Source organism: Zophobas morio, unplaced genomic scaffold (genome assembly GCF_036711695.1).
Source record: "Zophobas morio isolate AGI-343-1 ecotype UQ-CSIRO unplaced genomic scaffold, CSIRO_AGI_Zmor_V1 ptg000024l, whole genome shotgun sequence".
Classification (NCBI taxonomy): domain Eukaryota; kingdom Metazoa; phylum Arthropoda; class Insecta; order Coleoptera; family Tenebrionidae; genus Zophobas; species Zophobas morio.
In genome coordinates, this window is record NW_026972129.1 from 10,755,340 (window position 1) to 10,782,506 (window position 27,167).

General features: G+C 33.4%; 1 protein-coding gene and 2 long non-coding RNA genes across 3 annotated transcripts; 1 reads left to right on the forward strand and 2 right to left on the reverse strand.

Moving 5' to 3' along the window:
* Positions 1-11,389: 11,389 nt before the first annotated feature.
* LOC135135386 (uncharacterized) lies at positions 11,390-12,819 on the reverse strand. The gene is made up of 2 exons (XR_010281524.1): positions 12,467-12,819; positions 11,390-12,410 (listed from the first exon to the last, which is right to left on the reverse strand). It is a non-coding gene; the product is annotated as an uncharacterized LOC135135386 (long non-coding RNA).
* A 678-nt stretch (positions 12,820-13,497) lies between these two features.
* Positions 13,498-16,380, forward strand: LOC135135372 (uncharacterized). Its single transcript, XR_010281522.1, has 4 exons — positions 13,498-13,796; positions 13,867-14,112; positions 14,169-14,381; positions 14,431-16,380. It is a non-coding gene; the product is annotated as an uncharacterized LOC135135372 (long non-coding RNA).
* A 2,193-nt stretch (positions 16,381-18,573) lies between these two features.
* On the reverse strand, positions 18,574-21,095 carry LOC135134996 (histone deacetylase HDAC1). Its single transcript, XM_064063925.1, has 4 exons — positions 20,859-21,095; positions 20,416-20,528; positions 19,111-20,353; positions 18,574-19,056 (listed from the first exon to the last, which is right to left on the reverse strand). The coding sequence occupies exons 1-4, from the start codon at positions 20,905-20,907 to the stop codon at positions 18,989-18,991; spliced, it is 1,473 nt and encodes a 490-aa protein (XP_063919995.1). The 5' UTR covers positions 20,908-21,095; the 3' UTR covers positions 18,574-18,988.
* Positions 21,096-27,167: the final 6,072 nt, after the last annotated feature.

A 27,167-nucleotide genomic window follows, 5' to 3' on the forward strand; every position in this document is an offset into this window, starting at 1 on the left:
GGTGTGGTGTCTGTAAAGTTCTCATATAGCGGTTCTCCCACTAAACTAAAGATACACTTTTCGTAATATTTACTCTAATGTTTTCTGAGAATTTTCGGCGGATCTTAATTTCTTCATTCTGTTATAATTAAAATTCCTTTCTCAAACTAAAAAAAATTATATTTTATACAAAATGTTTAAACAACTAAAATTTAAGTTAAATGGTGTTTGCTTATAGCTTATTTAAGTATCGGTCTTCGGTTTCCCAACTACCACAAATAGCAAAGAATAAAACTAACGTTTTTTCGCCATTAAGTTATTTACTCGGTATACTTAAATATCTACTATGAAAGATGTAGCTTCATTAAAGAAAACTTTTTCGCCTTTTTTACTACATATGTATTTTAAAAGTGAAGATTTTATGGAATTTTATCAAATTCCAGATCATGTATTAACAGTTTTGTAGTTTAATAAATATTTATTATTGTTTTCAGTACACGGTTTGACTATGTACTTATTATATTATTTTTGTAGATACATTATATAATTCAAGAAAAACATGCGTGATGGATCTAATTTGAAGAAATATTTCGTCAGAATCTTAAATGATCCTAAAATTCTACCTACAAGCATTTTCAATTATGACGTTTGATTACTGAAATGTTTCTCGGTTTATACCGATACAGCAATAAAAAATACGATCAAAGATAGCCATGGATTTTTGAAGATTTGTTTTTGATAGAATTTTTGTCTTGTCAAAACACCTTCAATTTGAAAGTTTGAGTTGAAAGTGCTATGATAAAAGTCAAAGTTTAAAAAATTGGTCGAAGTACAATAAAACATATCCAGATTTTTCGAAAAATTATAACATTTGATTTTGCGAATTTTATGTTTTTAAGAGAACCCCTAGATAAGTTAAAATAAAGATTTGTACCTTATGATGACGTTATCAACATTTTTGCAAGGATACTTGTATCAGTTTGGATGGGTGTATTATAATCTAATACTATTAAACGAGCAAAATTTGTATATATATATTTTTATATTTATATATCTATATATATAATGGGTTTCTCGAAAACGGCTCTAACGATTTCGATGAAATTTACAGGTTGGGGTTTTTTTGGGTCAAGAAATCGATTCATCATAGTTTTAACTTCTGAAAATTACAGCTTCATACATTTTCAGCAATTTTCAGGCAGTGAATTATATTTGTTGCTCAGCAACATCAGATGACACTACACGAACACGAGATTGTTTTAGAGAAGTTTGGGTGACAGTACGTTTGACGTACCTTTTTATCTTCAACTGTACTTACCGAAACATACTCCACTGTATATAGGACGTTAAGATTCACCTTCTGAAGTGAGAAAATTTACGGAAAACTAAACAGCGGATAAAAGGCGCACGAAAGTGCGTTGAAATGAGGTTATTTTGTCAAGCATTAATTTCGGAGGCTTCCACGGTCGGAGTCCATATACAGCGTGTTATTGAAAGGTACGTACAAAATAAAATCAGCAATTGGTCTCGATGTATGGGTGCTAAAAGTTAAAAAAAGTTCAGATAAAAGTGTTCTCCATTTAGAGATAAAAATTATTAAAATGTATGTCCAAATTCATTGTACGCCTCTGATAAAAAGATCATCTTTCGTTTCTATAGCAACATTTAGTCTTGACAAAAGTTTTATTGTTACAGTTGCTAGGATGTACTAAAATAAATTGATTTTACCTATTTATCCTTCAGTAGCGTCTAAAAAGGTTGGACAAGCGCTAATTTTCCCCTTATAATTTTTATAACACAAAATAAGTTTTTCAGACTTCTTAGACTTCGCGAAGAACTGTCCATTTTGTTGTACGTACCTTTCAATAACACCCTGTATATGATCGTTTTTCGAGTTGGGACCGTGTTATTTGAGTTTTTGGGTTCAACGTTTCGCACACTTTCGTAAGTGGCATCTTCATAAGCAGAGTTGAGAAATAAGAAATAACGCAAAAGAGCACGGTAACTCAGTATGTTAAAACCATACCAGAAGGAAACTCTTCTGGCAGTAAGAATCAGTAAGAATGTGGTGAAGAAAAAAGAGAACGACACACAAAGTAATAAATGACATTGTAATAAATATCAAACAATAATTCCAGTTTTCTATTCTTAAATCTCTACATGCCACTCAACAGTGTTTAAAACAAAGACTGCTTACGGAATTTCCTTTTTAATGTGTATTTTTAATTAGTGCGGGTACTTCAAAACGCATACTATAGGTACACCTATTTATCTGTCCTAATCTGATCAGTACTACCAAACGAGCCGAGTGAAGCTCGATCAACCAGATATTACTAATACTAACAGTACTGTTTTCCCAAATTTTTGGGAAAATGGAGTGAGCCATTCCTGATTTAATCAATAAAATAAATTGACTGATTCATTCATTTTAAAATTTAAAAAAACAGTAGTTGTCTTTGATCGTGTTTTTATTGCTGTCTCGATAGAAAGTTAATTAATGAGTAATTATTTAATTGCCATTAACCCGTGAAGCTGCGAATCTAACTTTTATCACACGATTATTCAAATGCCTCACAAATCTGTATTTTAGTTGACATTTATGAATTGGTATTTTTTAAGATTATATGATGTAATTGACAATTAGATTCAGGAATTAATCCTAATTAAATAATTAATTCTAATTAGAATAATTCACTTTTACATAAACTGGACATAAATGTTACAAGAAAGGCATCTGTATATTATGTATATTTGACACAAAAATGAGAATGTTTTAGAAACTAAAAATTAAAGGTAATTATCAGCGAATTTTTGAGGATATATGTACGGTAGTTAACAAAAACTGTATTTTGTGTCATTATTATTGTTATTATTAATTATTTCAATGTGCAACAAGCGAAAAACCCAATTAAAGAACAAGTACACAAAAATATTAAATAAGGAAAAAACGAAAAAAGAAAGAAAAATACTGATAAATAAATAGGAGTAATATTTAAATGCTAATATTATAATACTTATATTAGCTGAAGGAGTGGTAATATCGAAAATATGTTTGTTGCGGGCGTTAATTCTCTTCACCTTTATCCCGATATTATAGAGAAGATATGGACACTCCTGAAGTCCACACAAGATTTTATATAGAAATCGAACTGAATATTGATTTCGTCTGGAAAGTAGCGAAAATATTATAAATTTGCTTAGCGTGAGATCTTGTGGATAAGCCCTTAGTGGATAGACTCCATGAACTAAAAAAACAGCTGTTTTCAAAAATTCACGCTTAACTCTTTTAAGAATGGAAGTATTACAAACATTATAATTAGAGATGTACCGACTGTAGGTCTGGCCGACTAACCGACTAGCCGATTGTTCGGCCAGTAAAAACCGACTAGTCGGCCGACTGTTCGGCTTTGCGAAAACCGGTTTATAAATGCGACAGACAGTGTGTTTTTTTTCTATTTCTCTGATTACCTTAAAAATTTGTTTCATTTTAATAAAAGGAATAACTAAAGTTCCTTTGTTGTTTTCCAAAAAATATGTTAAATTTGTTTGGATACTTTTAACATTTAATTTTTTTTATTAACTCAGTACAAAAATAAAGAATAACACAATTTAGGGCCAGTTTATACAATATTTTAACTGAGATTAAGTTGATCGCGTATTTAACAAGGCCATTAGCGACGTCTGATTGGCGTAGAGTCGGTCACATGGTACTTTAACGCGGGGTTAAAAATTAAATCCCAATTAAATATTTCATTGAGGTTTTGTAAACCGGGTTTAATTGTTTTATATACTATTTTAATTTTAATAAAAAAAAGCCGACCGATCGGCTGTTTAGCCGACTAGTCGCCGACTGCAGCCGACGATGAAAAACGGCCGAATAGTCGGCTTATCCGACCGGTCGGCCACTAGTCGGTACATCCCTAATTATAATACAGTGGCGACCAAACCACAGAAGCATATTCAAGCCTACATCTAACAAAAATTATATACAATAATTTGAAAGTTTCAATATTTCGAAATCGCATCTTCACAAGTACAAAACCCAAAAATCGAAAAGCAGATATTGCAATATTTTTAATATGTGGACCAAATGATAGTTTAAGGTCAAACACGCCACCAAAACACACAACACAATTAAACTGTGTACAGAACCGTGCTTCTTCAGTTTGCGTTTAGACAGAATTATGCGCTTTGAGGATGTTCCTAGACCCATAATTTAAGGAGTATAAGAACAAGGAAAGAAGTTCGGAATGCTTTTAAAAACTATTTTATGAGTGATGTTGGTTTGGTGCCCCTTTACCTTTATCATTTTTAGTGTTATCACTTATCAGGTAACTCGCTGTAATTTGGCATAAATATATTACACACTTCCTCCCCCTGCACTTCGTTTTTTATTTCGTTCTTCATATATATCATTGATCTTATATCATAATATGGGCCTTTGTTCCACTTCACCAATTAATTGTTCAATGTCGAAACTTTCCACCTGTTCCATTTTAGTACCACCCCTGTTAAGTGCTAGTATGATACTAACTAAAATTTTATAGATCAAAAGACATTTCAGTCGGGCTTGTGCAAACCAGCATTTGTCTCAAGCAAAGGAGCCTATTGTCACCCGAGATGGTACCAGTTGTCTCCCGACTAGAAGGTGTACAAAAATTTTAAGCCGACGTCGTTAAAGGGATTAAATTTCGGTTCCCGGTAATTTTTTCAAGAACCCAACTACTAAGGCTACTCTAACAATCAATTAAACAAATTTTAAATTAAAAAAAAACTCATCATAACATTCAATCCACCAAAAAATAAACTATTGCTAAATGATATTCGTCTTTATTTACGGTAGGTCCGTATCTTTGAATACGAGGGAATTCGCTACAAAGAATAGCAGAAGTAGAGGCCAAAGACTTCAAGGAGGTAAGATATTTTTTCTTTGTGAAATGTCATTTTTGCGCGATGTTAAGTTCTTGAGGGCGTGATTAAAAAACGTAGTAAAGTGCGCGGTGTGAAGTTCCGCTTCAAGAAATGACATCTCAACTCCAAACGGACAGACGATACGTCATTTGGACAGGATTTAAAAGGTAAAAACCAATTGTAGATTGATTTTATCTTTAGGTGTTTAAAGTACATTTTGTACTAGAAAACTATCGAAACAATGAATTAAACAAATTTTAAATACCTACTTAACAAAAGACTTTTGTTAAGGCATTCAACTAGGTATATAAAAAGTAAACTTCTGCTGAATGATATTTTTTTGTTTATTTACAAAAGATCTATCTTTGAAGATGAAGGAACTCGCTATAAATGGTAGCCGAAAAAGAAGCTAAAAAGGTTAGATTTTTTTTATACATCATTCGTGCGCTGAGTTAAGAAGTGAGAAAAGCAGTACTGTCAGAACTTCGATCGTGTGCGCTGTCAAGAAATAGTGACTCAACTCGAACCGTACAGGCGCTAAGGCAGTGGTTAGAATTTAAAGGGTAAGAATCATTTCTATAACATATTATATATTGAAATCTTTGAACGACACTTTGTACTATAGAAACGTTACAGTAATACAATAAATTAAACAAATTTTAAACTAGAAAAAAAATAATTATTATGGCATTGAAAAAACAATAAATAAACTTTTTCAATGATAATTTTCTTTGTTTACAATAGATCCGAGTCGCTGTAGAAGTGGCAACATCACCAGCAGAAATTTCTGGGAGCCACTTGTTCTGTTTAACCGATTAGCGACAGCTGTGTCCCCATCAAAATAATAATAATAATAATAATAATAATAATAATAATTTGTCAAAACTTTGGTCTCAAGAATTTGAATTTAACCACTCTGCCAAATGGATTCCTCATATATCCCATAAACTATCCACAGTTACACCAATGAATGATCATCAGATAACACTCGCCGAATTAATAAATACCATCAATAAGACACACAACTGGAAATCACCAGGACCAGACAAAATCCATAATTTTTGGATTAAAAAATTGAATTGTGTACATATTCATTTACTACATCACTTAAATCAGTTCCTTCTTGACCCATCCTCCTTTCCAACATTCTTATGTCATGGTGTAACATACTTAAAACCTAAAGATAACGACACAAAAAATCCATCAAAATACAGACCTATCACATGTTTACCGACAATCTATAAAATATTAACCTCATGCATTACACAAAAAATCCATCAACACTGTTTTAACTCTGACATCATTAATGAAGAACAGAAAGGATGTATTCGAGGATACTTTGGTTGCAAAGAGCAATTAATCATAGATTCCATCATCTGTGAACAAGCTAGAAAAGAAAACCGAAACATATATACTGCTTTTATTGATTATAAGAAAGCTTACGATTCTATCCCTCATTCCTGGCTATGCAAAATTCTGGAATTATACAAAATGATACTAAAATCTGCACTTTTCTCAAATGTTCCATGGAATTTTGGAAGACCACCCTCCAAATAACCTTAAATGAACAAACAATTGAGTCAGATCCAATAATGATCCGAAGAGGAATTTTTCAAGGCGATTCTCTTAGCCCGTCATAACGTCATAATTTATTGCTAAGCAGAACCATAGTTCTGCTTAGCAATAAATCCCCTCTCCGATATCCTGAACAGCTGCAATTATGGGTTCAATATAAGAATTAACAAACAAAGAGAAAACAGAATAAGTCACTTGCTGTATATGGATGACATAAAAATATATGCAAGTACACAAAATCAGTTAACAAACCTATTAAATCTGACTGAACAATTTTCCGGTGATATTGGTATGTGTTTTGGTATTGAGAAATGTAAGACCCAAGCAATCAGAAAAGGCGTCCAACACCAAGTACCACATATAACCCAGAATAACGAAATAATCGAAGCCCAAGAACGAAATGATACATACAAATATCTGGGTTTCTGTCAGTCCTCCCACATCAATCATACCAAAACGAAAACACAGTTGAAAGATCAATACCTGGCGAGATTACAATTAATATTGAAGACACAGTTAAATGGAAAAAAATTAATGAAAGCAGTAAACACATTCTGCGTTCCACTGCTAACATATTCTTTTGGAGTGATTAAATGGTCCAAAACTGATCTTGAAAATTTAAACATCGCAACAAGGAAAATCTTCACACAGTATAGAAGGCATCATCCAAAATCGTCGATTGAAAGATTCTCATTACCAAGACAGAATGGGGGAAGGGGTTTCCAGAACCTAGAAAACTTATATCAGAGATAAATCTCAGATCTGAAGAAGTATTTCTTGAAACGAGCAGAAAGAAATGAAATGTTTCGCATCATCACAAGAGCAGATTTGAACCACACACACTTAAATGTATCGAACACCGAAGAAATCCACCCCCCCCCCCCCCCACAATAGACAAAATAATAAGTGGGCTAAAACAAAAACAACTACATGGAAAATTCTACAAAGACTTAGAAGAAACTCATGTCCATAAGAAGATGTCATTGATTTGGTTAAAAAAATCAAGTTTGTATGCCGAAACAGAAGGATTTGTGTTGGCTATTCAAGACCAAGTAATCAATACCAAGAATTACAGAAAATACATTATCAAAGATCCGAATATAAGAAACGACTCCTGTCGCCTCTGCAAAGCAAAACCTGAAACGATCCAGCACATAATCTCCTCCTGCAGCATCCTGGCACAAACTGACTACACAACAACGCAGCCAAAATCATTCACAAAGAATTAGCAACACTTATGAACTTAATCGAAGATACGACACCCTATTACACTTACATTCCATCTCCGTTCCTTGAAAATAACAAATACAAATTATACTGGGATCGCACAATACTTACAGACTTAAACATTACAGCTAACAGACCAGACATCATACTTACCAAAAAACACACGAACGAAGCCATTCTCATTGACATTGCTATTCCTAACACAAACAACATTATTCAAACATACCACACCAAGATTTCAAAATATCTACAATTATCGATAGAAATGAAATCCATGTCGAATCTTAAAAAAATTTCAATTCTACCCCTAGTTATCTCTAATGTAGGTGTAGTCCCAAATAGCTTATTAGTTGAGAATTTAAAGTCTTTGCATTTGAATGATTCAATAATTATCAAAATTCAAAAAGCTGTTTTGTTAGGAACATGTCATATTGTTCGTAAGTTTCTCGAATAGTCTGATCATGTCAGTCAGATTAGATTAGCACCAGTAGGTCAGAGTAGTGTAGGTCACTTTCCAAGTGATGCGCGGATAAATGATCGGTAATTACGCTAGATTTTTGGGGATGGGGTGAGATTAGAAAATAATAGCAGACTAATTTGTATGCTGTAATTCTAGAATCTCGAAAGTTGTTTTGTTAATCAATCCATATCATTACTTGGTCTTAGTACCCGTAATGATAGAAGTTTTGCCTGAATGCCGGTCATTTCCGGGTCAGTGGTGGGTCTTAATAATATATATTTCGATCCAACAGACCAAAGGCCTTTTAGGAACATAATAACAATAGAAAATAACATAATATACATAACATGTACAGAACAGAAATTAAATTGTAGAATAAATAACAAATAGCATAACGCACGGTGGTGGTTATTATAAGGTACTTAATTATCTTTCTTAATATTCTCAATAGCTTCTTTGCAAATAGTGAAAATCTTTTTAATATTAACATTACCATTAAAGAAATCCAAATTGTTACATACATTATTACAACATCTTCACATTCAAAATTGGGGAAAAGAAATGCGACTATTTATTCTGGGAATCTGAAATAAAAGACTTTCTAATAAAGTGCTACTTTGAATCAGATTGTGAATGAGTTTAAATATAAAATCACAACATGCAATTTTCCTCCTAGATGTTAAATTGAGATCGTTATACAAATGTAGAATTTCATATGTACGAGAAGGATACATTTTATTTTTTTCATAAAATAAGTATTTATCTACTAAATTTTATTTGCACACGTTCAACAGATTGAATGTGAACTGTAGGGGCACCATACAACGCTAGCATACTCTAATCTAGATCTTACTAATGTAAAGTACAAAGATAGTAAACTATTTACATTTTGAAAACTTTTTGTATTGCGTTTGATAAAACCTAGCATTTTCACACCCTGCATGCATATTTGTTCTATATGTGATATAAGTGACAAAGATTGGTCTACGATAATACCTAAATCCCGTATTTGATCAACTCTCTCAATATTTATATCATTTATCCGGTAGCCAAACAAAATATTTTGTGATTTTTTAGATAAAGTTATTACCTTACATTTATTTTTATTAACTTTCAATTTGTTTGCTTCACAGCAGATGAAGAATTTGTTGACATCATTTTGTAAAGTTAAACAGTCAGTAGTTGATGGAAAAGAAGTAACAATTTTTAAATCGTCTGCATACCCATAGACATGACAATCAAAAATACTAAATACATCATTAAAAAATAATACAAAAAGAATTGCACCTAAGTTTGAGCCCAGCGGTACTCCACTCGAAGTTGAATATTGACTAGAACGACAGCCATGATATTCCACATATTGATAGCGATCACATAATAATGAACAAAATAAATTAACAACACTATCACATACGCCATACCTGCGCAACTTACTCAGTAAGATTTGATGGTCAACAACGTCAAACGCTTTAGCCAAATCCGTGTAAATTATATCAGCTTGATTAAACTGTTCAAATTCATTAAACGCAAACTGAATAAATTTACACAGAAAATATCAATAAGTTGTTAATGTAACACTTTTGAAGCCTAATAGAAATGTATAAAAGACAGTAACAAGCAAACAAAAAGTAATAAAAGTGAAACAACTAACACGGCTTTTGTTAGAATCTAATGCAATTTAAGGCCGTATCACTCAGAAATTAAACACAACATTTGAACATACACTGCATTTTTAATCACTTTGCAGTTGCATTACGTTTTACTTACACGATTAAATCGTGTTTAGACATGTGAACTCTTGAAGCAAATGTCAACTTACTATTTTTTGTTCTAAATGTATTAAGATTTTTACTTTAGGAAGGATTTAGGAAGTACGTTTTACGTTTTCTCGTCGTTTTATGACTTCTAAAGTACCAAAAAAAAATGTCTCCCGTTTCCATCTGTCTGTCTTCTGTGTCGATTTTTAGTACACGCGTAATCTCCGAAAAAAAAAGTTGTACATTTATTTTTCACGTGTATCTTTCAAAGTCAGGGGATTCGCTACAAATAGTAGCAAAAATATAAGCCAAAAAGGTAGGATTTTTTTTATGGTGTGTCATTTTTGGGCGAGTATTAATTAAGTTCTAAGTGCGGAATTAAAAGACATCGTGAAAAGTAGTGCTGCTAAAACTTCGATATTGCGATATTAATTAAACAAATTTTAACTAAAAAAAAACTTTTATTAAGGCACTCAACCACATACATAAAAAGTAAACTTTTGCTAAATGATTCTCCTATTTTTCTTTATTTATTTTACAGTAGATCCGTATGGACAGATGATGAGGCATGTGACCGGAATTTAAAAGGTAATAATCATATTTTATGTATTATTTTTTAAATGGCATTTTGTAATAGGAAGGCGTCTGTAACAATGAATTAAATGAATTTAAATAAAAACAAAATGTTAAGGCATATAAATACAGGGTGCCGCATCCAAGTCTGGATATAGGGAATTAACATGCGAATTGGTTTTTATTTTATAATATCTCCCCAGATCACTTTGAAGCTATTATTGAGTGATGCCTTTGTGGGGGTCGAAGAGGGCTATCGGCCAGTATTTTTTTCAAATCGTTGCATCGCGCTCATACACTGTAAAAAGGTTTTAAAAATGGTATTTTGAAATTCGCGCCCGATCCGATTTGTCGCGAAATGTTCCGTCGTACTGTCGAAGTTCGGCGATCGCGTCTTTCCAATAACGAATAACGATGCAAAATCCAAATGTCAAAACGAAATTAGAAATTATTCTCATCAGAAATCAACGAACAAGTCAAACTGAATTATTTTATCCAGTGTGATGATTTATTGCAGGTCAATTTAAACTGAATAAATGCACAAACTGCACAAAATATTTTTTTAGGTTATGCTATGTTCAACTACGATTAAATGAAAAAGCGGGGGCCTGCATGTTCTTCAACGGTTAATTTAATTAGTAGGTAATTTGGATAGATTTCACCCTTTTTTTTGGAATCACTAAAGATTGGAAGTCAATTGATTTTACATTCGTTAAGCAGGGATGGATTTTTTGCCTCCAGGAAGCATCTTCATTACAGGAAATTTTTGAGAGAGAAATGTAGAACATTGACTCATCAACATTTTAAAGTATTTTTCTCTATTACGAATGTGTTTTGGGATTCAGAAACTTTTGTATTACTGTTTTATTTGTTTATTGTGTTAACAACAACAAAAATAAAAATAATATTTCGCAAAATAAAGTTACATTTATTTTCAAAGGTGATAAAAATTACATAAAATCAGGTGGGCACGACGTTTTCTAGGAATCTTAAACAGATGAGATAGAAGAATTTCAAAAAGCATCATGACAAAAAATTGAAGCCTGAGGACTACTTCTCACATATAGAGTTTTACGAAGGAACGCTTGAGAGAATCTAGGCTGATGGAGAGTTTTTGACGAACATTTGTTTTACTGACGTTCATTTGGTCTTAAGGGAAGTTATAATCGTCAGAACGATCAAATTTGAGCATTACACAACCCTCACGTGGTCCATGACCTTCGTTATCAATGGCGTGCAATTGTCAGTGTATGACTGGGGTTTCTAGGACATCATGTCATTGCACCTTTTTTCATCGAATCCGGATTGAATGCTCAGAAGTAGGATAATATGCTAGCTCAGCAAATACTTCCTGGGACTCGAAGGGTGTGGCATCTGCAGCAGGTCTTTTACATCCAGGACCAAATCTCCAGATCTAAACCCCTGAGAAATTTTTTCTTTGGAGATTTCTTCACGACCATCTGCATTCAGACAAGCTATACAAACAGAGAAGCGCTGAAACAAGCAATCCAGCAATATTGTCTTCAGATTTCAACTAAAATGCTGATCAACACGCGTAGGAGTTTTGAAGATCGGCTTACTTACTGTACAGCTGCTGAGAGCATTGTTTTTGAGCAATTCTTGAAAATAGTGCAATACTTCTCCAGATTCGTACAATATTTCATTACTTAATTCATCAACAATTGTTACGTTTTGTTATTTGTAGTTATCTAAATGGTTCATTAAAAGGTCCTCTTCAAAAGCGCCAGCTATTATGATGGTAAATCTTATCATCACACAATAAGAAAAGCGGGCCCTCGATTTTTCATCTAATCGCAGTAGAACATGGCATTTTAATAAGATTTTAGTAATAAAGACTCGACCAGCACCAGCAACATAACCTAATAAAATATTTTGTGCGGTTGTGCATTTATTCCGTTTAAATTGACCTACAATAATCGTCATATTGGATAAAATAATTCAATTTGAGTCGTTCAGTGATTACTGAGTGAGGCAGCGCGAGTACATTCCTAGCTTGATGGCTCCCAGAAAATGTCACAATACTGCCGATGGGCTTTGATGGGGTTTTGAGGAAGACCAGCTGCTCGAAGTCTTCATCTCGGGCTTTTCGGATACGGTCTGAGTGTAGTTCGAAATGGCTCGTTTGACGGGGTCGCGCACTATGACGAATGAATGGATCAATTTGTGCATTTATTCCGTTTAATTTGTCCTACAATAATCATCACACTGGATAAAATAATTCAGTTTGACTTGTTCGTTGATTTCTGATGAGAATAATTTCTAATTTCGTTTTGACATTTGGATTTTGCATCGTTATTGGAAAGACGCGATCGCCGAACTTCGACAGTACGACGGAACATTTCGCGACAAATCGGATCGGGCGCGAATTTCAAAATACCATTTTTAAAACCTTTTTACAGTGTATGAGCGCGATGCAACGATTTGAAAAAAATACTGGCCGATAGCCCTCTTCGACCCCCACAAAGGCATCACTCAATAATAGCTTCAAAGTGATCTGGGGAGATATTATAAAATAAAAACCAATTCGCATGTTAATTCCCTATATCCAGACTTGGATGCGGCACCCTGTATATAAAAAATAAACTTCAGCTATATGATATTTTTCCTTAATCACACTACCTACGTCCTTTTGCTTGAATATTAGGACATTCGCTACAAAAAGGTCGATTTTTGTAAGTTAATTTCTATGAGAGCGCGGTTTAAGATTCGAGTGCTGCTACTTCTATCCTGTGTTCAACTCGAGTCGGACAAGCATCTTCAGATTTGTTTTTAAATTGCAGCCTTTGAGAAAAATAACTGACTGGTCGAGGTTGGTAGGTTACGATTAGTGCATATGATTATTATTATTTTTCATAATACTGCTTAGCACAACAAAATCTCAAAAGTCAATAAGAATTGGTTGAGTGGCCTTCGTAATTGTGATGTCTTGTTTGGGGTAGGTAATATTGTTAGTTTCTCAAATTACACGAGCTCATTTTTCTAACTTATATATTCTGTCAACTGTCATTCTCTATCTCCTTTTCAAAGCTAGTACATTACAGTAATTACGCAATTTTGTTGTATAAAACTGTGATATACTATTGAAATGGAGGCGTGCCTTTATCATCCCTGAAATCAAGTATCAAGTCAAGTGTAACAAACACTTAGTTCAGTACAAAAACTGCAGTGAGCAGCAGGTCATCAGCGAGACAAGAAAGTCGTAAGATAGTGGTTATAGTATCACTCTGGTTAATTTTGAATTATTAAATATAAACGTTTTTTGCATTTTTATAAAATGGCCCAAACTGAAAACGGTAGGTTTTTTTTACACCACTACTAACAATGTATAATACCACAGTATATACCTAATACATTCTATTACAGATGAAGAAAATATATCCATGCGACAGAAATTTCTCTTAATTACTGTAATTGGTGGCTTAATATTTGTAAAATATTGTACAAATATTCATAATTTTATAGAATCAAAAATACTTCCATACAGAAATGTTATCTTAGTAGCTGCAATGGTGACTTTATTAGTCGTCTTAGCCACTGTATACTTTCTGGTCCAATTATATGTTAATTCAGGAACTGAAAGAACGAGACAAACTAAGTCAGTTACAAGAGGTATCTACCAGCATTTTACAATTTGTTGGTTTAAACTAAATTTTACGTTTTCGTAGTATATGGAATTTCCCTTGCTGGATTATGTTTCTTGGTAACAAGTTTAACATTAATGTGTTTATATAAGACATGGGACGCAATGAGATTTCCATCATTAGAAATTTGTTTGATAGTTTTAATTGTGGCTTCTTTAACAGCCTCTGGAGTTGCTCTGTTTATAGCAGTACAGTCTGTTAATAGTACCAACAGGAGAGTGAAAAAAAGTTCCAAAGGTAATCATTTTCTGCCCACTAATAAAACATAAACATCCACATATTTTAGAAAATGGAAATAGAAATTGTTTGCTTCTTCTTCTAGTACCCAGTATTTTATTTTTAATTTGTAAAGATAATTACTCCTTTATAGAAGAAAACATTATTCCATTCTGGATTTCAATCTCAGTATGCTTTTTACTAGTTTTTATAATATGTTTCATATTTGTATCTTTGTTTATGCATTACATCATACGAACAGTCAGAGAAGGTAAACCAAGCAGATAGGTACGAGCAAATATCTTCAACAGGACTAGGTATTTTTCAGTGTTTCAGATTTATCGAGTTTTTTAAGGTTTTTTTATTTCACAAAATTGTTTCACTGTTGGTGTGGATCTTGTGCTTTGCTTTAGGAGTAATATATTTATCGATCCTAGTTTGTATTGCGGAACTTGTGAAAGATAGAACTTCCTGGGTAATAATGCCGACTACTGTTATTGTGAGTTTTACAGGCGCATTTCCACTTGCTCTATATTTGGTATTTTCCTCCAATGAGAATTATAAAATAAATCAAAGACGTGAAACGAAAATATATAGACAAAGACGAAATTGAGCATCTAAAGAAATCAATAACTTCAGCTATTATAAGTGACTGTTTTATTTGTTAACTGTTATAATTGTTTTTTAACAACAGGAATTAATATAGTTGTAGAAATTTATAATATGTCAATATCATAAAAATACATATTCCAAAAATAAAATATATCATCAATTAAAAAAAAAAAAAGGTTTATTGTGGAAATATATATTCAAGCACAATTTATTATGTTATGTTAGATCCTACAATTCCTACATAAAATACTGCAGCCCATGTGTCTGAGTTTTAAAGAAGATACATGCTTTGTTTTGTAAAGATTGTATGCTATATAACGAAAACAGTCCCAGTTTGAATTAAAATTTCGTGCTGAGAAAAAAAACCAATTTGAATTTGAGAAAGATTAATTCAGAATGTTAGTCAGTAACATGGGCAAACACGTGTATAGACTTTTAGTTATTAGAGGAGTCATTTTCTTCAGGAACGACCAAAGTTATTCAGAAGAAGCTTCACGCAACCAACAATACAACTGTTAGCAATCTTTGATATTTACTACTTACTCAATGTCAATGTAAAGTACTATAATGTATAACATATGTACTTACTTCATATAATAAAGAACTTTACTTGTTACAACAAAACAGATAACTGTTTACTTTTTCAAAACAGGGAATGACGTATCAAAGAAAAAGCACTTTCTAAATTACAAAGTTGTACGAGCCCATTCGGGTTAATTTAAGTGCAGTAGGATACGTCGAAGCAGTACTGGAACCAGTTGGAATTCTGTACCTGAGGGAGTTAAATAGACCCCTATTTCAGCAAGACATGCACACCCACACACGATAAAAGTAACAACACAGTAGGTACCTTCAACGAAATAATGTTGAAGTTATCCCCTGGCCTGCTCGTTCACCCGATTTATCACCAATAGAACATTTGTGGGATATCATGGGTATCTTGGTACCTTACAGCAATGCCCCGCATCGTCTGAATGATTTTCGTATGCGGCTTCAGGAAGCTTGGGACGAGATCCCACAAGACGCAATAAGTCACCCCATCTCGAGCATGCCTCGCCGAGTTAATGCGTGCATAAACAATCGTGGTGGACCCACATATCATTAAATAACATTTTTATTTCATAAGTTTCAGCCCTGATATTTTAATCATTGATTTTGTTCATTTTTAATACACATTTGGTGAAAATTTCAGTTACATTAGTCAACTCCTTCAAGGTGTTCGGATTTTTAGGAAAGCCAGTACACACCTACTCAGTATTATAAAAGACCGAATTGATTTTTTTTTTATTTTATATTGTGTTAAAACTTATATTCTTTATTTTTTTATGTTCCAATAAACATGTTATGAAAAACAAGTATCTACTTGACCCTTAATTTTTTTTTAATTACTTTGACAATTATTTTTTAATAAATTCCGTCCGAAGTAAATCATAATACACAATAATTATGATCATACATCGGTTTTTAATGTGTGCCCGAAGTAACACGACACATAGAGGTTAATCCGGACACTATTTGTTAATTCATAATATTGTTATTAACAAGCAAAATGTAGTGTTTTGGTCATAAATGCAGTACATTCATGAAATTATGTATATTAATTTTTTCAAAATATTGTGTTAATTATTAATCAGATGTTTAACAAAAACCTCGATATCGTGTCCGAAGTAATAACACCATACCTGTGAGTATAGATGTTAAATACATAGTCACTGATCATACTATCCTACGTATAGTTTTGGAAATTTCATTCTACCCTATAAAATGTTACTGGCAATAATGAGCCGGACAGTAGTACAATGGATATACTGTGACAATGATAAGAAATATTTATGGCTCACACCAGTTCACACGAATTTGTCGGAGAACATTAGAACAGTAGGTAGTTGTACTCGTAAAATAATGGTGAGTAATTATGGTCCCTGTGCGGACCTGGATTATTCTGCTTTCTAACATAGAGGGATTACCGGCACGCGACAAATTTAAAGTTGTAAATATCTCTTGCTATTGTCCTACTATCCGTCTCGTTAAGGCCAATAAAATTTTATAGGGTATAATGAAATTTCAAAAACTAAAATATTTTGTCACAAAGTTTTGTCTCCGACTTTAAAACTAACTTCAGAACAGCTAAATACCTAATTAAATATAACTGACTGATTTTGACAAGGGTATTTTTTAACAAAATTAGACATGCCAATTACTTAACGTTGCCAACGTGGCGAATTCAAAACGTATATAAATTGTATAAAAGTGTTAAATCTTAACGGTTACTAGTTTTCCAAAAGATTAAACGTTAAGAAATTTCCCGAAACTATTTTCACTAAACTTAAAAACAACTCTCCTCTTATATTTAATAAAATTATATTTCACATGCGGACAATGCCTGTACAGAAAATATAAATTCTACAATTTATTTAACTAATTCGTCGTTTATTTTATTATTTTCCGAATACAGTAAAACGAAACTTACACAGATGGTAAAAATAATTCTGGCAACGCATGTAAGATGTCACAATTTTGGAATTCGAGATTACAGAATGAGATACACACAAGTTGCCACAATTAAACCAAAAAGTACACACACTGTAATTCAAAAAAACTATCAAAAATGGATAGTCCGCCAAAACGTAAGGCTAAAAAATGACAACTTAAAATTAAATTTCGTAAAACTGAAACACCGTAAATAACTAATAATTGAAAAAATTCTTGGAACACTTCAATCAGTTCTCACATGAGCTGTGCTTTAAAAGCAAATCTGAAAATCATTTGGCTGCAGGAAGTTATATTACTATAATAACAATTAACGCATTTAAATGAAATTTTGATTTGTACTGAAAAACTCCTTCATTCAGTGGAAACGTTGGGTATGAAACGAAAGAATTAATTATTTTGTTATCTCAGAAAATTTCCTGTGTCTTAATCTCCATGGAATTCGGAAAATGCAATAACGTTATAATTGTTACATTCTACATATGAAAATTAATATCTATATCAAAACCATATATAAACCATTACATAAATCGTTATTAAAAAATTCGCCAAAATACAATATTCTTTGTGCATCAGTGATATCGTTTTTTTAACTGATGTTTATGGACGTTTCAAACAGGAAGCATCGACCTCAAAAACGATTTTTCGAATGTTTATACAATTCTAGAAACGGTTACATAATTTAATAAATTAAGATTATAGTAAAAAATAATAAACGTTAACTGACGAAATACTACATAATTACTTAATATTTCAGCTGACACTGTTTATTTTTAAAATTGCTTACTCAGTATCAAAAATGTAATATAGGTATTTACAGTCCCAATTTCAACTTGCACCAGAAAGTAACAAATTTCCACAAATTCTGAGTACATACATGATTTCGTTATGCTTGTTTTACTGCTCATCCACTGTTAGTAAAAAGCCAAAATATAAAGCGATTGACAAAACACAGAACAATTAACATTCAATTTCCTTTAAATTGTACAAATTTTTTGGAGTTCTTAGCTTGTGAAGTATGTACCAAGACCCGTTCTAGCAACAAGTGCCTAGATTTCACGCTTTATTACAAAATTTTAACTTACAAGCGCAGATAGTACGTCACACAACATAAAATCACAAGACTTTATTTACAAAACTGAAATCTTATAAATGGTAATTATATCGCGATTGATATGATATAAATAGTTTCAATGGAATGAATATTTACAAAATAATCTACAGACTAAGTAAAAAAGGTACATGACAAAACACAGATTATTGCATTTAACAGTTATCGGTTTACGTCAACAATGTGATATAGGTATAAATTCGTTCTACCAATTAGTTTAAGATAATAAAGTTTCAATTTTCCACCTACTGATTGTTTCTTACCACATGAGGTTCTGTCCACAATACTTATAAAAATTACAGTTTATATAATTGTAATCATTGTACAGCTTTATCACAAAATAAAACTATGAACAGCTTAAAAAAATTAACTATTGACGTCATTTATATTTAGAATATTGTGAAGTAGAACTGTGTCACGGAGTTGGTCCCGTATCTTTCTTCAGGTCGTCAATTGTACTAGATTTGCCATCTTCCTTTTCATCTAAAAAATGCACGTGTTTATAAAACAAACAAACATATCAAATGAGGAAACTACCTTTCTCTGATTTCAATTCTTCTTTAATTTTATCATCACCTGCCGCATCTTTACCATCAATACCTTTTTCTAATCGCGGTCTTTTTCTGCCTTTGTATGTGCGATTGTCTCTTCTCCCACCTTCACCTTCGTCTTCACTGTCTGAAAATTCATTTTCTGGAACAATTCTTTTATCTAGATCTTTTTGTGGTAATCTGTCATCCTTGTCAACTTTATCTTCTCCATCAGATTCTTCATTAATGGCATCTTCTGGAATAGCTTGTACTTGAACACCTGGCGCATGAGGTAGCATTCTTAAATTTTCAAATAGTCTGGTTTTGATTTTGTCTAAATACTCTGGGGTGTTTTGATTGGCCATATTGCTAGGACTGATATGTAACTTAAAATCTGGACCGAAGTACTCAAAATAATCATTATAAGGAAGTTCATTTGCAATCTCAACTCCTAAAGCCACTGATGTTTCATAGGTCCACGCTCTGGATACATTTCTAATGGTGTATCCTCCACCACCAACCATCATAAATGGAAGATTGTACTTTTTCACAAATTCTACACATTTTCCATGGCCTCTTACTGTCAAGTTGAAACAACCCAATCGGTCACCAGTTAAAGAATCAGCCCCACACTGAAGTACAACAGCACTGGGCTGAAACGTCTCCATGACTTTGCTGATAATTGGAACAAATATTTTTTCGTAGGATTCATCATCCATTCCATCTCTCAAAGGAATATTTACAGCATAATACTTTCCTTTGCCAGCGCCAATGTCTCGAAGATCTCCAGTTCCAGGGAAATATTCTCCATATTTGTGAAATGAAACCGTCATTACTCTGTCTGTGGTGTAAAACGCTTCTTCAACGCCATCACCATGGTGTACATCAATATCAATATACAACACCCGTTGATGATATTTCAGCAACTCTAAAATCCCCAACACAATGTCGTTAACATAACAAAATCCTGATGCTTCAGATTTCTTGGCGTGATGTAATCCTCCTCCCCAGTTAATACAGATTTCTGATGCCTGTTTATTCAATTTGACAGCAGCAGCAACTGAGCCTCCTGCTGAAAGTTGACAAAATTCATAGAGACCATCAAATACTGGGCAATCTTCACCAACGTTAAACCTCTGCATTTGTTTGTTATATTCTGACATATTGTCTGGTCTGATAGATCTCAGAAATCGGATGTAATCATCTGAATGAAACTTGGTCATTTCTTCCGCTGTGGCTTTGTGAGGACGCTGAGAAAATATTCATTGATAAATGAGGCTGTCCACGCTATAGGTCATTAATTTATACTTACATAAATTTCCATTTTTCGGTACAGTCCATAATTTAAGAGCAAGTTATGGGTCATTCGTATACGATGCGGCTTCATGGGGTGACCTTGCCCATAGTAGTAATTTCCGATGTCGCCTATAAAAATGATATTTATTTGAAAATTCGTGTTTGGAGGGAACTACAACATGGTAAAAATGTACAACCGACTATTATTTTGACATCGTCGAATCGTACAAAAAAGCGTCATCATTACATCACAAGCCTCTGCAGCCAATCACTGTACTCGAAAAATATGGCTACCGTAGTCTACCGTGCATTTCTGTGTTTATAGTTTCGAAAATCGTACTACATGATAAGATATGAGTTGAAATTCAGCAAACTCATGACGCTATTTTAAAAAATCGCATCTGAATTAACACGATTGTAATGGAATCAATTAAATAAGGCAATTAAACCTGTACTTACTGTCGTAATAGTAGCAGACTCGTTTCCTACTGTGAGGTTGTGTTGTCATTGTGAACTTCAGTGGAAGCTTCTTAAAACAACTTTTGTTATTTAACTAACAAGGTTTTTACTTTAGAACTTCACACCACACCAACAACCGACGACCAAAGTCAAATTAGCACCACACAGCGTGTTTGCAAATGGATGGCACTGCTGTTCCCGCAGTATCAGTGCCAACCTGACCGGCAACGCGTACAAAATATCCCTAAATTATCTTCTAATCTGTTTTCTGAAAATATGCCGTGAAAAAGGGGAATCCACGCATGCGCACTACAACACTTTAGGGGGAATGACGAATGACTAGACAGCTATGTAGACAGCTAATCATCGTTTATCAGAGGACTCTTTAAACTATTTTTCTTATTCAGTGGCTAAAATCTTGTGAACCATTAATGATATTAAGGAAATTTACTTGTTCGTGGTGACCTTATATATATTTTTTTAATTAAATTTGCAAGTTAATACCCTTTATTGATAATTTTTATTTTTATCTTTATTGTTTTACACAATGGAGTTTACGTGCAAGCGTACAAGCGTTGTTTTGCGGGCGGTATAACTTAATAGTTACTATTATTATATTCAAATTTACAGAAGAATAAATTGAATATAATTAATTGAATATAAACTATTCCTGTTTCAAGTTCGTTTCAACGGCTCGAAAGTCGAAATCTGAATTTGCCAACGCCGCACAAAGCCTGGTCCAGCATTAACCGGGAACACAAACGTGATATAGGACAGAAACCCAACGTTAACTTTAAACGAGAATAAAGAAAATACTCTTGTGAAGTACACACAATTAAGCGGTCAGCAATTAAATTTGATTTACGTTTTAACACTAGAGTACATAGAGTAAAACAGTATAAGGGGGAACGCTAGACAACAGACAAGTTTGAATTGGGCGCCATTTGTTGCCTTAAACGCAACCAGCAATTCTTCTTTAAATCTACCTGACGTGCTGGGATAGACGACTACCGGACGTGGGTCATAAAAACATCGTAAGCTGATAGTGAAGAATAATGATAATTTATGACAGACGGCCCACAACATACCTTCAGCACAGAATAATCATTTCCCCGTATTCTATTGAAATACACACCTCAAAAAAATTTACGCAACACGTTGTTTTTGCGAATTTACTATAAGAGATGCTCCTGTAGGCGACTGTAGCGTTTATAGTGAAGTAAAATAAAGACAAAACGAGCAAAACAAAATTTACTACCAGAAGTTGGTTTTTTATCTTAGCCATTAAATGTTAATAACAATTCAACACAAACAAAAGTCAAATTAATACGAAGTATTTCCATCTCTAGCTCTAATAACAGCCTGCATTAGTCGAGGCATACTCTCGATTAAACCCCTAATGTACTCTTACAGAAGATATTCCCACTCTTGCACGATGGCATTCTAGATCTCCAAGAATATTAATAGGCAAATATCGCTTGCAAGGGTGCTTTGGGCAGGTACTCTTGACCCATACCAACTTCTCGCAAACGATTTCGTACCGTTTGAGTACTCAGCTCAGCACCCCATCGCGGGCAGCTAAAATCTCTTTTTGGAGCATTCTTGCTGTGCAGTGTCGCGACCTGAGTGCTGTTAAGCGCAAAAATCGGTCGTCTCGTTGTGATGTTTTCTGTTTACGATCTTGTCCTAGTCTTCTATTCATGCTTCCAGTAGTATAGTACTTTTGCATTAGTTTAGAAATGGTCGAACGATCAACGCCTAGCAGATTGGCCACATAGCGTTGGGTCTGACCATCTTCAACCAAAGCTGCAGCCCGGATGGCCGCTTCTTCGATAAGTTTGGCGTAATGCGATTAGGAACATTCAGTGTTGGGGACAGATACTTTTAAAAGTATCTAGATACAGATTGTTTTCGATTTTTTAGAAATGTATCTAGATACAGATACAAGATATTTTTTGAAGCTTTGGCGAATAAAATAACTGAAAACATGTTTATGTATTTTTTTTATGTATTGTTTAATGAATTTTTTAAAATTAACAACATTTCGAACGTATTGTTACCTAAATTATTTCTTCTTGGTGTATGTACGAATTTGGTTTCCGCTACTACACACACACACACCACAGGTGCAGAAGAAGGGATTGTGGTATTAAATTTAAAAAATAAACATTTTACTGTAGCATGGTTATTCAAGACTGAAAAATCTTTTCTTTTTTCCTGCAAATAGGCCATCGCTTCGCTCTTTGATGTGTCGCAAATTGTGCAATATTTATTATGTAGGCTTAAAAATAATATTTTTTTTGTTTTTATTTCCATACTACAGTAGCCAAATTGTGTTTGAGTATATATAATAATTATCTTCAGCATTAAAATTAATATTTCAAAAGAATACGGGAAATGATTATTCTGTGCTGAAGGTCTGTTGTCGGCAACCTGTCATAAATTTATTATTCTTCAATATCGGCTTACGATGTTTTTATGACCATGTACGGTAATCGTCTATCCCGATGCGGCAGGTATATACATTTTAGAAAGAACTGCTGGTTCCGTCAAAATAAGTACAATTTCTTAGAAAGGTATTTAAACCCCTTATAGGATCAAAGGCTGCCTGGCAGGCCGAAATCACCAGAGTACTACTTTAAATTTTCAGATTTTTGTTGAAACTCATTTTATTTTAATCTCGTTTCACGGTCTCTGAGAATATGTCACGATAAATTATTCTACCGAGGGTTGTAAAAATATTAATTTTATTGCCCAAGATTTACACTTAAACATAATCGCCACATTCTAGGGCAAAACGGACCTGCCAAGCCCGCCTCGCGTTAGGTCCAACAATGAAAAAGTGAAGAAATGACACATATGGCAACAGGAAAACATGCTACATTTGTCTGAAAAATAAAGGTATAAAACAGTAACAAATATGCGATTTATGTGAGAGAAATGTATGTATTGAACATTCGATTAGTCGATTACAGAACTAATTTGTGCTAATTTAAAAAAATTATCATTATGTAACACGCAATTATTATTTTCTAAAAATAATAATATACGTTAAACAAATGTTTTTACTATTAAAATTACTCTTATTTAATAACACAAATACAACCAGCGGGCCTACCGGACCCGGGTTACTCAGGTACACAGATAAAATGCATTGTCCCGGATAAGGGTAAAACGCAGTGAATAGTGAATTGTGGTTTATGGTTTTTAAAATAACATCTTACCATGGCTTAGATTTATTACCCCTCAGGATTATATTTAAAGATGTGTAAGTACTGAAGGCTACAATGTAGGAAATGATGGTATTTAAAATATGAAAATTTCCGTGACAGAACACTATTAGTGGACCTCTTACCTCTGTTTTTGTTTATGTGACCAAAATCACAAACATAAGTATCAAAAATTACTACTAGTATTACTCAACTAATAACTACTGAAAAAAAGTGAAATAAAAAAATGTATCTGTATATGCGCCATTAATTTTGTATCTAGATACAGATATTTTGTGCTTAAATTCGATTGTATCTAGATACAGATACTAGATACCCAAAAATGTATCTAGATACTTTTTTTAGATACAAGTATCTAGATACTGTCCAACACTGTAAGTAAATAACTTGCTGATCAGTGTTCAGTGATTCGTAACCATAGCTTACTAGATCTAATAACATTGTCGACTTATTACTCTTATTAGTAAACACCTCAAATCACCCCATCCTGCAAAAAGGTATATATAAGTATTATTTGTCTGCTTCTCCAATAGCCCAATGTGTAATATTGGTTGCTTACCTATGTAAACCACCTCAAATATGTATATACAGGGTTAGTCACGAGAGAATTACTTCTGAAAATTATTTTTACGCAACCCAAAATACGAATACCATGTACCATTTGATACTAACTGAATTTAAAATGAAATGCTTAATCCATGATTGCTTTGAGTTTGGCAATCTCATTTTGACAATTGTGGAAAATGAGGTTACGCGAGTGTCCATGGTGGTACCGCAGCCAGTCGGAAATCTCCTCCGGCGCCGCTAATAAATTTATCAGTGTGCCTCTTGATCTTTTACAACCGATTAATCACGAGAAAATTATTTCTAAAAATTCCTTTTACGATATTTTATTCAAAGGTTACAACACAAACTCAAACAAGTAAGTAAATAATTTAACTACTAATCTGTTGAAAATGTTGGGCATTTTGGGGGGATGCTACGGCTTTTTTGTAAATGGATGGCTGAAGAAGTCCAGAGGTTGCAGATTTGCACTTCAAAGAGGCTCTAGGTGACACAGAGATGGCGCACATTAGCGGCGAACAACATTGGTAGAGCACTTACGGCTTCAGTATAGCCCAGATTGATCTGACTGTATGTCGTCGATCCAATGGGGCTCTAGAGGCGAGTCAACGATGAAAAAAAATGTTAAAAATTAATTAACGTCAAAGTGACACTGCCGAAGTCAAAGCAATCATGGATTAGGCATTTCATTTTAAATTTAGATAATATCAAGTGGTACAGGGTATTAGTATTTTGGGTTGCGTAAAAATAATTTTCAGAAGTAATTCTCTCGTGACTAACCCTGTATTTATAAAGCATATTATTTCTATCGACAAGGGAGTTTATTAGGTGTGCCATTATTTTCTGTGAAAAAATACTTTATTGCTGCTGATTTCAACTTATTTTTTATTTATAAAACATAAACATTGTCACTTTTTATTAGCAAGACATGATACTATGCCAGTACTATAGCCAGTACTATACTAGGTTTGCCGGGTCTGTGGTTTTCGGCCCAAATCTCAGGTTTTTGGGAATTTTGGGTGTCATCTAAATTTTTCGTATCAAATGTGTTTGTGTCAAGTCAGCAAATAGCATAGGTAATGCAGATACGAAGTTTTGTTTTTTGAAAAATTTGGTGATTTTTGGTCAACAGTATTGGATATATTATGTTATTCCTAAGTATGTGCTCACAAAACATAAATATGTGCTATGTGTTGTTTCGTAATTCATATAGAATCTCCGGTTGAGCTTCGGTAACCCTACATGGTACAAACAACGTTCATGCCGTTTTAACAGTAAAGTGTTCTTAATTCTTATGTCGTGTGTATAATGTATGTCCAAATAAGTATACCTGGCATTTTTTTTTAAACTGAACATAGGCCTATGTTCAGTTTTAAAACGACGCTGTCAACGCAATGGAGTTGTTGTAATGTTGGTTGCAGTACCGTTGTAATTGACTGCGTCGTTTTAAAACTGAACATAGGCTTATGTTCAGTTTAAAAAAAAATGCCCAGTATAAATCAGCGTTACAGGCCCTTGCCCTTTTGGCTTCGATAATTTCTATAAGTTTAAAAAAACATAGAACCCAGTAATGAGTGCTAGTTTTTGCAGGCCTTGTAGTCCTAAGACGTAAATTACATATACAGGTGTCCACAAGTAATAAAGAGCCTGAATAAATTTAAAACGCAATTCAAAATAAATACATTTTAAAGATATAAACAAAATTCTAAAATAGTCATAATACAGACACTATTAATACATATGTCACTATTTAAAGGTACATCACAAAAGTTTGTGTGTTGTCTTCCCGAAACAGAGGACTAAAATAATTAATTAAGCCACAATCGAACAAAATGTTCTGAATTTTATTATTATAATTCTTATTTTGTCATTATTAGACAGCGGATTTCTGTCGGGCTACGTCACGATTATAGGTGGGGACGCGCTGGATCGCCGGGACTCAGTAGCGGGTGATGGATAAAATCACTGAATTTAATCGTCACTTATTACATAAATACAATTAACGATTTATTAATCAAACGGCTAAGTAAATGAGAACGGGAATTAACAGCAGAGTGCAACGAAGCAGCGTTATTCTAATCTCAAATAAACGAAGTGCAGCCCGTAACTGCAATCAATTCCCATCCCGTACCGAGTACCGAGTTTGGCCTTGCCTAGCCCGACAGCAATCCGCTCTCTGACACGTTTTTAATTTGATCATTAAAAAAATTTGTGATGACGCCAATAACGTAAATAATAGTTACTTGTCATAGTGCAAAAGAAAATTAGTCACAGCGCATTACCAATGCAAGAAAAAACCAAAATGATAACAGCTGTGAAGGCAGTACGACTCCGCAAGTAGGACTGATAAATTTTTGTTGTGCATTTTTTCGAAATCACTGAGATAAGTGTTATTGTTAAGCGGGTATGTAAGTGACAGATCGAAAACAGCATATCTGAGGTTTCTTGAGGTTCCAACTTGACAAACAAAATCATAAAAATTCTTCGATTCTTTTCGGTGAAGGGATGAACCGGC